General features: G+C 37.6%; 1 protein-coding gene across 1 annotated transcript in view; it reads right to left on the bottom strand.

Moving 5' to 3' along the window:
• col23a1b (collagen type XXIII alpha 1 chain b) overlaps positions 1–16,088 on the bottom strand; it is a 69,781-nt gene that overhangs the window by 11,666 nt on the left and 42,027 nt on the right. The window contains exons 3-11 of the mRNA XM_083565390.1: positions 13,735–13,770; positions 9,543–9,586; positions 8,971–8,997; positions 6,961–6,987; positions 6,736–6,762; positions 5,860–5,886; positions 5,647–5,673; positions 3,553–3,612; positions 2,401–2,517 (exon numbers count right to left, since the gene is read on the bottom strand). Of these exons, the coding sequence (XP_083421516.1) occupies positions 2,401–2,517; positions 3,553–3,612; positions 5,647–5,673; positions 5,860–5,886; positions 6,736–6,762; positions 6,961–6,987; positions 8,971–8,997; positions 9,543–9,586; positions 13,735–13,770 (392 nt within the window). The remainder of the gene's footprint in view (positions 1–2,400; positions 2,518–3,552; positions 3,613–5,646; positions 5,674–5,859; positions 5,887–6,735; positions 6,763–6,960; positions 6,988–8,970; positions 8,998–9,542; positions 9,587–13,734; positions 13,771–16,088) is intronic.

Here is a 16,088-nt window from a genome sequence, read left to right as displayed (position 1 = left end):
ACTTATACATAAAAGAGAAACGTGTAAACAATAGAATCAGGCTTGATATACATGGCTTTTAAAAAAAATTTTTTTTACAATAATCGATTCCTGCACTTGATAGAAATAATGTCCCACAGATGAAAGCCTGTTGTAGTAGATGAATATTGCAGATCCTATTTTAATTTACATGGATAAATAATTTCCCTCGACACAAAGCCAGTCTCGATGATATTGCAGTCTGGTAGTTTTGAATGATGGTTCTAAAAACATGTTTGAGGAAATGCAGCATTGTGAAGCCCAGGTCGTTTTTTTTGCTAAATCGCCAGTTTTGTGAAATAACATCAATAAATACAATGTTGGGAAACATGGAAGTGTTTAGGTGGAGCACTTGCAAAAACATGCACACGCATATCGGTTAATAAGTAAAACACAAGTTGTGGATGGAGACATCCAGGGACCCAACAAACTTCCCTTTTGTTTTTAATACATGTACCACAAGTAAAAAATTACATGAATTCGGTAGACAAGACCATCTATTGTTTAGACCAATGCATTTTGGAGACCTAGGTCTTGGATGAAAAGGACAGGTCCTTGGCATCAGGCCTGAAGTTGTTAATGAGGTGGTTTCACTCAAAAAAAGGATAAACACATTTACAATTTGCATGACAAAAACAGGAAATGCCATTTGAGCATGTGAGCACAAAACATATGCTCATTATGGGGAAAGAAATAGGCAGGGAGAGTTAGGGAAACATAGAGGGAAAAGGGTTTGGAGGTAAAAATTGCTCAAATTTGTTTCTCTGATTGTTTTAAAGAGATAAAAGCATTTGAAATCGAGTAGATACGTTATGAAATTCTGTCTCGAAGCACTTGTAGAAGTCGCCGGAAAGTCTACATTGTGATGAAAACACTCAGAAAAGATTATCCAATTTACTCACAATGACCTGCTCTTTAAAATATAAAGTAAATAAGATGCAATTCTGTGAACTTAAAAAAAAAACGTTCTCCCACTGTATACAAGTCCACAACAATACAAATGCATAAAGGTGTGCAGAGCCAATCAAAGATTCTGAAGCTTTTGTCTAGAAAAGTGTTAAAAAACAATCAGATGTCAGTATTATATTCTTGGATGATGTGGATAAAGTTGTCATTTCTAATAAATGTATTGTGTATATATGGGACACAGAAGGAAAGTGGTACCTTAAGATAAAATGCTTCTGGTTCTACCATCACCATGTCAGACTAGAGAGATTAGATTTTGAGGAAAGCAAGTGAACCACATTTCCTTTGCGTTTGTGTGTCTCTGATTAAGAAAAATTAAGCCCAAGCTTGAACATTGGGTTAACTCTTGTAAATGGTGTCACTTCATGAAGAGCAACACCTGGTGAACAAAGAGGGATTCCTCCAGATGCGTCTGAGTCATATAAAGCATGAGCCCATCACAGTGGACAAAATGAATGCGGATGCACCATCTTCACACTCTTACAATCCGTCACGCTCCTTGAGATCTCAAAACTCTGGACTTCTACTAGTTCCTAGAATAGCAAAGTCCACTAAAGGTGGTAGAGCATTCTCACATTCAGCTCCTAAACTTCGGAATAGTCTTCCTGACAGTGTTTTGGACTTAGACACACTCTCCCAGTTTAAGTGCAGATTAAAGACGTAGTCCTACACATAACACACCTCACATATCATAATCTTGTGCTCCGGTACATCTGATCACATGCACATTATCAACTTGTGCTTGTTAATATCATGAACAGCAGCTACGCTAATTTCGCTCCACTGCTTCTTTTTCTCTCCCCATCCCGAAGCATCCTGAGGTTGCACCAGCTCCAGCCACGTCCCACCTCATGAAGATTACGGACCTTTAAAGAAGTAGATGCCAACCCCGCAAACATCCCGAACCATCTAGAGACGTACCAGTGCCAATTGAATCCCACTTCATGTGGAGTTTGGACACTGGACCTTCTTGAGTGTTTAAAGGCTCTAGCATGGAGAAGCTGGTGTTGGATCTGTGACGATCACAAATGTTGAGCTATTTTTATGAGTTGCTCAGTAGCTCCTAGTTCCATAATCTCAACTGGCTGTATAAAACTATAGGAAGGACATTACTCATAATCACACATTCCAGTGCTCATGTTAGTTCTCACTCTCCAGTGTTCTGTATTGTTTAAAGATTTATAATCACACTCTTGATGTCACCCAAATGAGGATGGGTTCCCCTTTTAGGTCTGGTTCCTCTCAAGTTTTCTTCCTCATAACATCTAAGGGAGTTTTTCCTTGCCACAGTCGCCATGGCTGCTCATCAGGGATAAATACACCTAGTTCATCTTAACTGTTAAATTCTTTAAAGCTGCTTTGAGACAATGTCCATTGTGAACACTATAGAAATAAAATTGACTTCACTTGACTTACCGGCTCTCCTGGGTGGCCCTGGGGTCCATCTGTACCCATGGTTCCTGGGGGCCCTCTGAGGCCAGATGGTCCAGGAGGCCCTGGGGGACCTGGAGGCCCAGCCTGACCCTGATCACCCTACAGACAGATAGATAAAGAAACAGAGAGTTTATGAAACATATAACCCATTATATCATTAAAATTTCTCAGTAATATCCTTTTGTTTCAATTTGACAACTAAATGTTACTTGGCTGTTTTTTGCCACCCACAAGCAATTCATGTGTCATATTCATTTCACAATACAATACATAATAAAGCAGAGACGTTTGACAGCCGTGGACAAGCCCCAGAAATTGACTGGTTTAAAAGGCACGTGGCAGAATGAAATGGGCCAGTTTTCCGAAGCCTCACTGCAAAACAGAGGCTGCTGGCAAACTGCACTGTCATCGAAAGAAAGAGGATTCAAGGCTATGGTTTCATATAAAAAGTCCCATTTCAGCATATTAAGTTGTCAAACTGAGAAAACACTATTTTGATTCATTTCATTAGCTGTGGTTTAAGTGGCACATTTTTCTCCGGTAATGTCCGTAAACAAAGCGTTCAACCGCGCTGAGCTGTATATACCTCTCTCTCGGGTTTTGCTCACTCTAATTCAAAACAGACATGCCTGTTAGCAGTCCAGACTTCTATAGGAGCTAATTGTGGGGTCAAGGCCAAGGACACGCATGCCATATGTCAGTAAAAGTACAAGAGGAAGCTAAGGGGAAAAAAGTGAAGATGAGAAATGATGACGATGAGAGTCAGCGGGAAATAGCTGAAACCTGCGTGATGTTCTTGCTATACCTTCAGAATGTTTGCCGACCGACTCTGACCTGTGAGGAAGCCATGAGCTTAGTGTAGAAATACCATCTGTCAGCGTGCAGAGAAAGGAAAAGAAATAGGTGTGAGAAAAAAGAACAGGATTGAATACTGACTTGTGAAGAATTTCTTAGCAGGAAGCAGCTTAGGTGCAAGATCTCAGCAGAACATGCAAGAGTTCTAATTTTAAGAATTCACATGCAAAATAACCAGAGTGAAACATTCAATGAAGTTGTGTAAGGAACAATGTTAAAATGGTAAACAAAAGTGATGGCCATAAAAGAACAGGAGCAGTGGCCAATGGAGGAACAAACCTTGACTGTAAGAATCTGATTACTGAGAAGACCAGCAGAGGCAGCGTGTGCTGGAGGGCCCTGGAAGAACAGAAGAGAAATTCAAGGGTCACTGAAAGACATCAGGAGAAATCAGGGACACAGAACAAGAACAATTTCGGATAACAAATAGCATGAAGGAAGTCAATAGTGACAATGTTGAAACACAATGAGAATGAGATGTCTCTGTGTTTGCAGTGAGCAGCAGTGATCTTCATGCCTCTTTGCGCTGAGGTAATTCACACTGACTTAGTTCCCAGCCAACAAATTACTAGTAGACTCTTATAAACATTCTTATTATACTGTTGTTTCAGATACCATGCACTTCTGGATATGATTACCTTTCACTGGAGCACACGGTTTCGATTTAGTGTTGCGGTTGGCATGGATGGTAAGGGGTCCAAAAAAGGCAGCTTTTTCCCAAGAGTAGTTTACTCTCTTTCCCAAAATAACAGTGGCTTTTGGTGCTGTGGCACTTTATTATACAATATCCATAATTAAATAATGGCGACCACTGGAAAGGGAATGCTGGGAGAGAACTTTGTCTTTTGTCTGCAAAGACTTACAAAGTTTGTTTATCTTCAGTCATTTATATATAAACTATACCATGAGTGACATGTTCAGGAACTTGTTATGACTGATGGGAAAAAGGCAGAAGTCATGGGTCACACTCTGATCACCTGCCGCATAAACTGTTTCCTACCATCTAAAAGGAAATGGCTTACACAGCTCTGCTCCAGAGGCATTAATAGATGCCATAGGTCTTAGATCATTAGATATTACACATGTATTAATATATAACAGAACACAGAACTACACACTATTATGTTAAGACACAGTGTATTAAAAACACATAGGATGGACACTGTCTTCTTATGCTGTGTTCGTAGATCGTAGTTCGTAGTTCATTCTTAACAGCACAAACCGTAATGAAGAAGACCACACAAAAGCATTTACAACTCCTCCAAGACTCCAGACTAGCCACCTGTTTTTAATAGCACAAACTGGCATAACAGGTGAAAAATAGCACACTTTGGCCAGTTGGTCTAACATGATGGATCTGAAAAATACAAACATCGAGTACACACATATGACCATTTAAATATTGGATCCATTAGAGAAGGTTGGATACAGAATCTCAAGATTAATCCTGGCTGCCAAAGCCAAACTCCTGAATAAGAAGATAAGTTATTTACTGCCATAATGCAATTCACCTCATAGTGAGAGTCTAATAGAGAACTTGTACTGTGTACGAGCTTTAAAAGGAACAACAGGCAGCACTCAGTGAGTAGCCAAAGCTACCTGAATGAGCCATAGCTTTTTAGAGAATCACTATTCTTTTTAATATATTTTAAAAATAATTTCTAATAATGCTCTTTCTTTTTACTTTGCTTCAGTTGTCTATGGCTGAGAGTCTGGGGAGCAATGTTGACCTTGTTATCTGGGTTGGAGTCATTGACAATCTCTCCAGTCAGTCAGGGCAGATAGCACTTTCCTTACAATGTGTTATGTTTCCTTGTGGGGGGGGAAATTGGCAACAGTTGAAAAACCAATCTACAAGCTTTATATGCTTCAGAAGAAGCATGTACTAACCTTCATCCTCCTCTATTTACTAGTTTGGTCAAGGAGAATTTGTATAAAAAAGAGAACTGGCTTGTTTATATTTACATTTACAGCATTTAGCAGGTACCCTTATCCAGAGCTACGTGCAAAAGTGCTTTTTATCAATAAATAAATCAACATTGGTTAACTAGGTAGCAAACTTTGTATACCATCCGCCTAAAGTCTATTGAGAGTAATTATAGCACTTAAAAAAAAAAGACATAAAACAAACAGGGAAAAGTTTGAGTGTTGGTAGGAATTGGCTAGTATTTTTGTTTATCTAACACTTTATTTCCAAAAAATATTTGGATGAATTGTATGTGAACTAAGTTTGTGTGGAAATCCAGTTTATAATTGCAATGCTAATGCTCTACAGGAGAATAAACCAGGCTTGCTGATTTACACAGAACCTGGTGTGTGTGAGCTCACTGGTGCTGTGGGGCATCAGTTTAGTGTTTGATGATTAGTACTCACCCTGGGTCCAACGTCTCCCTGATCACCCTGTGGAGAAAACAGTTAGATCTTATTTGGGTGCAACTATATCTGACATATGTTGTGTAATCTGTTATGCAAAACCCCCTGAAGCTGTGCTTTAAAAAAGAGGTGCTGCAATATCTAAAGGCTGGTTTACATTAGGCGAAAACCTTCACTGATATCATAATGATTGCCTTCTGAAGCTATACATACCTTATCTCCTTTTGGTCCTGGTATCCCCTAGCAGAAAAAAAAGGCAGATGTCAAAAAAACTGATGTGTTTTTTAAGCATTTAAAATGAAATGGTTAAATGTTGACTGCTATTATTCATGCTATATAATCCATATAATTATATGTGATCTGAAACAAATGTTTAACAAGATATTAGAAATGTGAAAATAATGCTATCATTCCTGTGGTTGTCACACTCCAGTCTCTTGTGTATCTGGGGTACAGCAAAATAGGTTGTAAACTATGATGGAGCATGTACTAATTGAACTTGAAGCACAAGAGGAATAGGACTCAGCTATTCCATTTTGCCTATAGACAGATGGATGTGTTTATGGATGTGTTTATGTTTCTTATGTTCTGCCACTTCTCAATGCCTTACCATATGTACCTGTAGGAAAATCTGTTTATGCATTTCTATCAAAGCAAACATGTGCTTCCTCCAAGACAAATTAAACTTGCCAAAAACATCTCACTTTGCCGTTCAAGCATTGCCATTGGGCAGGATGAAACACTTAAAGGAAAGTTCTATCGACCCTCTTCTGCATAAAAGAGCTCACAGGTGCCTATGACTAGTTAGTGTCACTGTGATTGTGTAAAAAGTATCAAATCCTTCCCACCTATAAAGCAATTGTGTTTACCTAACCCTGGCTATGAGTGGCTGTACTATGGCAGGGATTAAAGCTTTTAATCGCTTTAAAAAAAAAAACACTAGTGCTACAGTGATGTGTTTTTTTATGCCCCCTTCATTTGCTGACTTTTAATAACCCAAATTTGTTTGCTGTTAGCCCACATGCACAGACCTAGATTATAATGCACCATTTAAAGTCTATAAAGTCTGATAGGGAGGCGAGAACATACCTGACTGCCTTTAGGACCAGGAAGACCCTGTAAAAAATCAATCATTATTTCACACGCATCGAAACTAATTGCATTATGTGTACAAAACAGTCGAACTACCTGATTGTGTTAACGTGATGTTTCTGTATAGTTTGTAAACTTACACTATCAGAGTAGAAATGAAGTACAAATACTTTATGAATATTACTAGATTATTATATGATGGTGACAGATTGAAGTACTTACATTCTTACCATCCACACCCAGAGGACCCTGAAAGAGAAAGCGAAGAGAGGATCAGGGAAAGCAATTAGAGAATCGGATGCAATATACTTTATCTCAAGGATGAGATAACGAGTGAGACTTAATCATAAAATGTTATATCAGCTGTGTAGATGTTTAGCATTTATATTTTACATTCAAAGTTTTGTCACATTTCTAGCAAAATGATGCATTGATCGTTGATCTCAAGAAACTGTAATGAATAGGAGAAATGATATATCTAAAGGTTTTGGCCATCAGGGAGAAAAGGGTTTCTCAAACTAATTAAAAAAACTTTATGACATTATAGAGGTGGGGAATGCACCTTGTTATACTATATATGTATATGTATGTATATATGTAACAGTATATACACAAACTGTTCCATAAAGTTAGATGCACACAATTGTATTGGATATCTTTTCATGCTGTAGTATTACAATTTCTCTTCACTGAAACTAAGCAGTCCAAACATGGTGCCCTATGCATAAAGTGAGGCCCAGAGTTTGAGTGGCCTGTAGAAAGATTTGATTTCAATCCTACTGAGCACCTTTGTGATGAACTGGAACACTGAGTGCACCTCAAGCCCCCTTGTTCAACATTAGTGCCTGACTTTACTGATTCTCTTTTGGATAAATTGTTAAATCATTACAGCCACACTCTGTGGAAAAAGCTGTTGGAGCATATTATAACAGCAAAGAGGGAAATCAATTTGAAATTGCATTTTCAAAAACAAACATACAACACAAAGAAGTACAGCTGTACTAAATCGTCTTGACTGAGAAATCAAGTCGCATTCATTAATTCAGACTCGGGGCATCCATGCTGCAGGGCAGAGAGGCCGCTGTCCACTCCACATGAGGTGCTGAACCACCCCCAGTGACTCCTAATGACCTTCGAAATTAATATTTTATAGAAAACCCCACCATAAATTGTATCTGTAAGGTGTTAGGCCAACATTAGTCATCAAAACATCTTTAATACATTTTGTCATATATTTAGACCACACGTAGACAAAAAAAAAAACAAAAACAGCACACCAGGGATAATGTTTTCCCATTATATACTCCCACTGACATAAGATGGTAACTACATTCATTAAAGCTGTGAATTCTAAAAGCAATGTGACTTGAATTACCACATACTTAGTAACTAAAAATACTTACACTAAAAGAGATAGACAAGATAGAAATGGCTCAGAAAATACAGATAAGTTGGTTGAGGATCAGAGAGATCTGTAGATATCTTGTTTCGAGACAGCTCTGGCAGAGCGGGTAGTAAGACCACATATGGCAGCACAGATCAGACTACAGTCTGGACCAGCTTAATTGTTGTGCTTGGACTGACTTCATACAGTTGCATGTTTGCATTATTGCAGAGCATGGACCGCTAAAACAAGTTGCATATGCAGCAGACAGACTGTTTACAATTAATCCTTGTGTTGCAACAAAGGTGTGTGAATATGGTGTTATACGATTTATTATTTTTGCAGTACACATATATAGAGAATGTTGTGTTTTTTAACTAGTGTTGTTTTAAATGTTCCTATTCTGTTTGTGTGTATGCTCTAAAAAATTGTTATGCCTTGTTTGTTTTAAACTCACGTGATTAATCCTCAATCAGAATCAGAAAATGCAAACCACTTTGTCTGAGTTTGGGGACTTGAGGTTTTGCCAGTTAAAATAAAGCAGAACTTTTAAAAACAAGAGAACAGAGCCCTCGAAAGAAGTACTGGTTCATTGGTAAACAGAAATAAAAAGCAAAAGAAACAGTTAATTATCAAATTAAAATATTTTCTTGTAATCATTCATCCTTTTCACAAAAATCCTATCTAATCACCAAAGAATAAATATTGAAATAAAATAACGCTAGACGAAATGACCACGATTTCCAGTAGGTGGCGCTCTCTATTATTTGAAGGTGGATAGGTCTATTAATAACATATCCCAGTCTGGAAAGCAGTGATCCACTGATGAGAATTAGAAAGATATTTACCGGGTAGCCATCTCTCCCTGGAGTTCCCTGTTAGGATTAGAGAAAACAAAATACAATTAATTTTGTAATAAATCCTTAATCCACCACAATCTCTAAAAAGAAAACAAACTGTAGCGGCACATGCTTGAACTAATCTTTATTTAAAGGAAATAAAAAAGATAAGACATAGAATGCATAATTTTAATCTTTTCCATCTGCTCGTAAGTATAAGTAACATCCCAAAAAATTCCTTCCAGCTAATTATTAGCTTTAATTGGAGAACTAAAGCAAAAAAATACTAAGAATTTATTTTTTTAACTGCTATAGTAGTGGTTTTAAAAAATAAAAGACCAACAATATGATCTATATTTCAATAATGTCAGTAAGGTCCTGAAGTATACATCATAAACTTTAAGTATGTATCCTTTCTACCTGAAATATGTCAGGCGTACCTGTTAAACTCATCTAATCTGAGTTTATGGAGCACTGTTGCACCATTTGAAGTTACTTTTATATCACATATATCTTAAGGAGCATGTATGTACTTCATATGAAAGTCTAGAGTATATTTTTTGCACTATTTTCACACACACCAGTGTCGTTCTTTTGGCTTTAAGATCTATGCTGTGTGTGGTAACTCAACATTGTTGGCAGTTCAAACTCTTGAAGCTGTGAACAGCAATAAAATATGCAAAACATGCAGCTGATTTGAAATAATTTTGATAGGTCCATACTCTACACCTCTTATCTTACCTTGTTTATGCCAACATTATGTGTTAGCTAGAACTGTGATGGAAATTGAATTTGGATCATACCATGGCTGACTGGATTCACACATATGTTCTGCATTAATTGGCCAAAAATAATGTAGTACTTACTGGAGTTCCTGAAACACAAACACAAACAATTCACTGTTTTATTCCTTAGCATTTGTTCTTTAGTATTCAGACTCTCAGGTGTGTCAAGCTGTTTGTACAAATACACAAACTCTTACACCCACACACACACACACATTCACACAAATTCAATCACAAATAGGGACAATTTAGAGTAGTCAGTGCCAGAAAATCCACACATACACAGGAATATGTAAATGCTTGTATGGTTAGGACATTGAACTTTGTCTCAGAAGGTGAGGAGTTCAAATCCCAGCACCATCAAGCTGCCACTGCTGGGCCCTTGAGCAAGGCCCTTAACCCTCAACTGCCCAGTTGTAAGTTGCTCGGGATAAAGGTGTGCGGTAAATGTACTTCAATGGACAGTAACCCAAGCTCAAGGATAAACCTGGGACCCTGGACCTGTGAGGTGGCAAGTAGACATATTCCATCACAGGGAAATATTAATAGTCACATGAAGCAAGATTCACCTAAACTAAGGTAACACTGACATACAAACTATGTGAAAGTGTAAGGTAAAAGCGGCACAATATATTCACCACCAGTGAGCCCTCAAGGGCCAGTATATTCCATTGCATGGGGTCTTGAATTTATCGTTCACTGTGCTTCCAACTGACTGACAGTTAAAACAGGAATGAAACAATGCTAGTTACAATAGTGTCTGTGGTTCTCAGACATCTGGAGTGCCGTTTGAACTGGTGAGAAGTACAATGGCCCTTTCTTCTATACAGGCCAAAATCTTAGATCAACCCAGCCAGTAATCTGATATTATATAAAATTCACCCTGAAGGAGCTGAAAACATCAACAGATTTGAGTAATGTTCAGGGGGAAATTTTTTTAAATCACAGGCATCTGTTGAATTGAACACAGTTACCAAGAAAATGTGAAGCATCCCAGCAGTGTGGAAACAATCCTGGTGGGCAAAAGATCAGTCTTGTGCAAAAAATATTGTACGCTCGCATACGAGTCTGTTTCAATCAGTTTAAATTGAACAGTAATTAATTTGGCACGTCTTATAACATAACCCCTGTGTAAATACAATCAGTAAAATATACATGAGTCAGTGCAGAAGCTTAAACTCTCTTTGCCTGGGTTAAAAGGTTTACAGTATTATAGTGTCGTACAGGATTTTGGTAATGTGGGCTGTTACTTCCCACTCCTACTGCATAGTTTCCTTCGCCCCTGTCCATTACACTAAGCATAATGGATTAGGCAGACATTGGCAAAGCTCCGGTGACTCCAGAGAGATGATAGCTGGAGAATCTGAGAGAAAATTGAGTTCGACTCATATGCAGAGCTGCAAAGGTCTTGAGCTGTTCTGGACAGGATCAGTGCACAGCGTAAACAAACATGAACTCCTACAAATGACTGCACTGATAAAGGGTGCGCTGTCACACAGTTATGTGGGAAACCCGATCCATCTCTGCCATGGTGAGAAAAAGGGAGGGAGTGATTAGAAGATAGAGAAATGAAAGAAAGATCCCACTGTGTCAGTTCAGGTCACCCAGAACCTTGGGCCACTGAAGGGGAGCTTTTTATGGAGAGCTGGCTGTGTGTTTTGGAGGCTGTAAGTCCTCCCGTCGTCACCATGGGCCAAAGTCATCAAACTAAGAACAAAGACACAGTTCTTCTCCCCTTGTCCACCAGTGCATACATTTGTGACTGTGGTCACTGGTGATGTATGTCACATGTTTATTCTAATGATTGCAGGTGTTGAGTCTCAATGATCTCACCTGCCATATCGTATGCCACATTACGGCCCATGTTCAACATTATTCCAACAACACATGTTTATATATATATATATATATATATATATATATATATATATATATATATATATATATATATATATATATATATATATATATATATATATATATGTCAATTCATGCAGCCTACATTTCATTCTTCTGCCCTTTCATCTATTTCATTTTAGCAATTCCTCCTGTTCTTAATGCATCAATCCACAATTCATCCAGCCATCAAACTATCCATTCGTTGATCTTTTAATCCACAATCTATCTATATAATCAAAATCCTTCCATATATTCATCCATCCACACATCAACTCAAACTATTTATTTCCTTCTTTATTGTTTTAAACAGTACATCCTTCCACAATTCTTCCCTTTATCCACCCACTTATTCCTAGATACTTATTCATACCCTTTTTAACCCTTTTAATCTGAACCACATCCATTCAAAATCCATCCATCCATCCATCCATCCATCCATCCATCCATCCATCCATCCATCCATCCATCCATCCATCCATACATCCATCCACCCATCCATCCATCAATCTATAAAGCTATTAATCCCATCCTTTATCCAGCAGTCCAATTATTGTTTTATACATCATTCCACAATCTATTCATCTATCCACCCACTTATTCCTTTATTTAACCATCCATTCATCAAATATTTACTTATTCATCCCTTTGTCTGTCCTTTAATCTGAATTCTATCCATCCATCCATCCATCCATCCATCCATCCATCCATCCATCCATCCATCCATCCATCCATCCATAAATCCATAAATCCACCCATCCACCTATCCATCTAAATCTCCATGCATCTATTTACCAGTGCATCATTTCATCCATCTTTCCATCTATTCATCCACTTATCTCCTTTGGTATGCAAAATTATTGCATTTTACAGTACCATACATAAAAAAGTGCATGAATTTGAGTGTTTCAGCAACACTGTTAGAAGTTGCAACTGATTTAGACTATGAAATTGAACAGAACCCCCTTTAATCCATAAATTAATAAACAGTCAGGTAAAAAAATGTGGAACCCCTCCAGGAAAGTGCTACCGTCTAACATGGAGTTATAAAAATTCTACTTTGATCTGATGCATGCTGAAAAAATGAAGTCATAAAATACCGAAACACACGTGCAGGAGGGAATTGTGAAACCTATCTTAGTAATGTATTATTTTAAAACTATGTAAAAAACCTTTGTGGTTTTATTAAAACAAATTTACAACCTAACACATTCTTCATTCTTTATTATTTAATATGTTCTTTTCATTTCTCCTTCACTCCCTCAATCCTGCTCTGGAATAATTTTGCACATTTCCCTTCATCACGATTATCGATGCTAGCTGCTCATGATTAGTCCTGTTATGTTTCTTGAGTTGTGTTTCTTACATGCATATGTATAGCTGTTAATCTACTCATTTATTCATCCATCCATCCATCAATCCATCAATCCATCCATCCATCCATCCATCCATCCATCCATCCATCCATCCATCCATCCATCCACTCATTCATTCATCAATATGACTTATCTGTTTACCCAGCCATCTATCCCTCCATCCATCCATCCATCCATCCATCCATCCATCCATCCATCCATCCATCCATCCATCCACTTAATCAATTATTAAAAATCTCTTATCTTTATCCATACATCCACCCATCAATCTACCCACTCATTCATCCATCCAAACATTCATAATGTATGCAAACACCCATCCATCCTTTCATCTATCCGTCCTCCGTTCATCTTTTCATCAATCTACATTCGGTTTATTAATTCAGTCATTGATTGCAACAGATTTTGCAACATTGACTCCGAAACATTAAACATTAAAGTTCTGAAGGGTTTTTTTTAGGTTAAATGACCTCATTTGCTAAACATGCTATAAATGTTACCATGACTACACTGTAAAACAAAAACCCTTTCCGCAAATGTACACAATGTTTCCATGTCTACAAAATAACATGACAAGAAGTTATGACAAAAAAGAGAACGTAAAACATTTATATAAGAGTTGTAAACAAGGTTTTATGAGATCATAAGCCACTGAAGAGGAAACTCATGACTTAAATACATTCACTCTAATTAAGATAAGTTAAATAAATACTCACCAGGATTTCCTTTTTTTCCACGTCTACCTGGGGGTCCTGCAAAATGGAAAAGTAATAAAGAATATGATTTGCATGGTTTAAGTGAATCTAGACTGAGAATAGGAACCACATTGCAATTTGAATCAATAAATCGGACTAGGAGATGTGTGCTAACTATGGACTCCATTCTTTCACATTCAGATAGTATGGATATCAAGCAGAAGTGTAAAGAGTACCTGAAAATCATACTTGAGTAAAAATATAGATACCCTACTGCAAAACCTTCCATTACAATTTAAAAATCAGCGCTATTCTTATAGTAGCCTCTTCTACATGTCAGAATGAAACCATATCATACAAGTCAGTCAAAATACGACAAAGTAGTAAAGCAATCTTGCAAAGATCTTTAAATAAAAAAATCTAAATTACAGTATCATTTTACAAAGTAGAAGAACCATTAGTATTCAATGGACAAATAAAATTGAAGTAAATATCGCCTCTCCTGCAGAATAAATAAGCCATTTATAAGCCAAGCAAAATGTAATACATTACAGTCATTGTCAATAAAACTATATTACAGTAAAAAGTACATAAATTGAATCATGTAGTTGACTAGAGAGTATAAATTACTAAAATACAGTAACAAAGTACATTTATTAAAATACTTTGCACCACTTCTATTTAGAATAACACACTCCAGACGCTCATAGTAAGCAAAAATCATCGACCATGTTCTGAGCTTTTCTTATAACCACACAGTCAAAATTACATCATATACATGCACCATGGTCCATAAATGTCTTTGAACAAAAAAACACCACCACATCAATGCTGTGGATCAGTAAATCATTCGCTGTGATGTGTAAATCATGTCACAGACGTAAACTACTGTGCAAGCTGTGCTGCTCCGATTATACAAAAAATTATGCACACTGTCTGACCAATCAGATTCGAGACTTCAACTGTGCTTAAGCTCCTTGATATTATAATAAATGCAGCTGTGCTCCAAAAGGACTCACTGACCTATTATTCCTGTGGTAGTTTAAAAAGTGAGGCAAAAAAAACCAGAGCCTCTAATTGGTTATATGCTTATACATGTTAGGAGATCAAAATAAACTAATTCTACGCTTCAGCTGAGACTGTGAAATGAAAAAAACTTTTCCAGTCACTAGTCTAGTGTCTGTTGGCATTACCCGCCCCATTGACACTCATCTAAGCGTGAGAAAAATGGCACTTCCTTTTTTCCCACTTGAGGCCCACATGAGGCTGATTACACGGAGGGAAACGTCCCGAGGAGTGTCCTGGCTGTAGATAACGAGTGAAAGAAGGTTCCTTCTGACAAGGAAGTGTATCTAAACCCGTTCACATTGTCTCCGCATCTGCAGCACCAGGGGGAGCCAAGAATGACATCACATGAGCTTGGACAAACAAACACAGCCATCTCTAGTCACTCGTCCTGCTGACCATGGACCGGATGAAACGAACGACAGCGGGACAGAAGACTGAGGGCTGCCAGCCGCACAAAATCAAACAGAAATGAGTTGCAGATGCAACTGTAACAGCGAGATATGCTTTACAATTGGTTCTGACTGAAAACTGATTTCAGTAGGATGATTTATAGATTGAAACAAGCAAGAGCAGGGCTAAATGTAGCTTAGGTTTATAGAGGTCATTCATAACATATGAACATTTACGTTGCACCTAACCTTAACCTTAGCCTCTATAACTTTTCACCCTGAGACATGCAGGACAGAAATGCAGTTGAAATCACGAAAACTTTTTGGCTAATGAAATCAATCTGGATGATAAAGGGTACATTCTGCACCACCTGCATCTCTAGCCAAAGCATTGATATTAACCTCAATAATAATCCAGGGTTTTAGTGCATTACGGTTTTTCCTGGGGATTTGAAATGAAGGCAAATTGTGTGTTTTTGTGCACATACTACAGTATAAATGGGTCATGTAAAAGCTTAACAAATGTTTTGAACTTTTTGGGCTGACCTTTCTCATGATGTCCAGCTTTTTTTTTTGTTGCAATGTCCATCTTTTAAATTGCCATGTAACTGTATCTGTGACCGAATCAATGGAATGAAAAACATTTTTATTTAATCCACACAAATATATTACTAGCGGTGGCCCTGACAGACTGCCACTGGTAGATACAGTACTTCTTACACAGGACTTTTTTTGGCACCCAAAATGATAAAAGTGTTCATGGTAAAGAGAGTACAAATAGATAAATCAGTCAGAAAGCTTCCATCCAGTAAATGTGAGTCTACAATGAGCATTTAAGAGTTAAAGATCAACAGGCATGGTCATATATAAGAGGAACAGGATGCTATAATGTGTGTGACCTATGCCTACATTCCTTAC

This window comes from Silurus aristotelis (assembly GCF_946808225.1).
Source record: "Silurus aristotelis genome assembly, chromosome: 16".
Classification (NCBI taxonomy): Eukaryota; Metazoa; Chordata; class Actinopteri; order Siluriformes; family Siluridae; genus Silurus; species Silurus aristotelis.
Note: the sequence above shows the minus strand (reverse complement) of the source record. Positions and strands in the feature narration are given on the sequence as shown.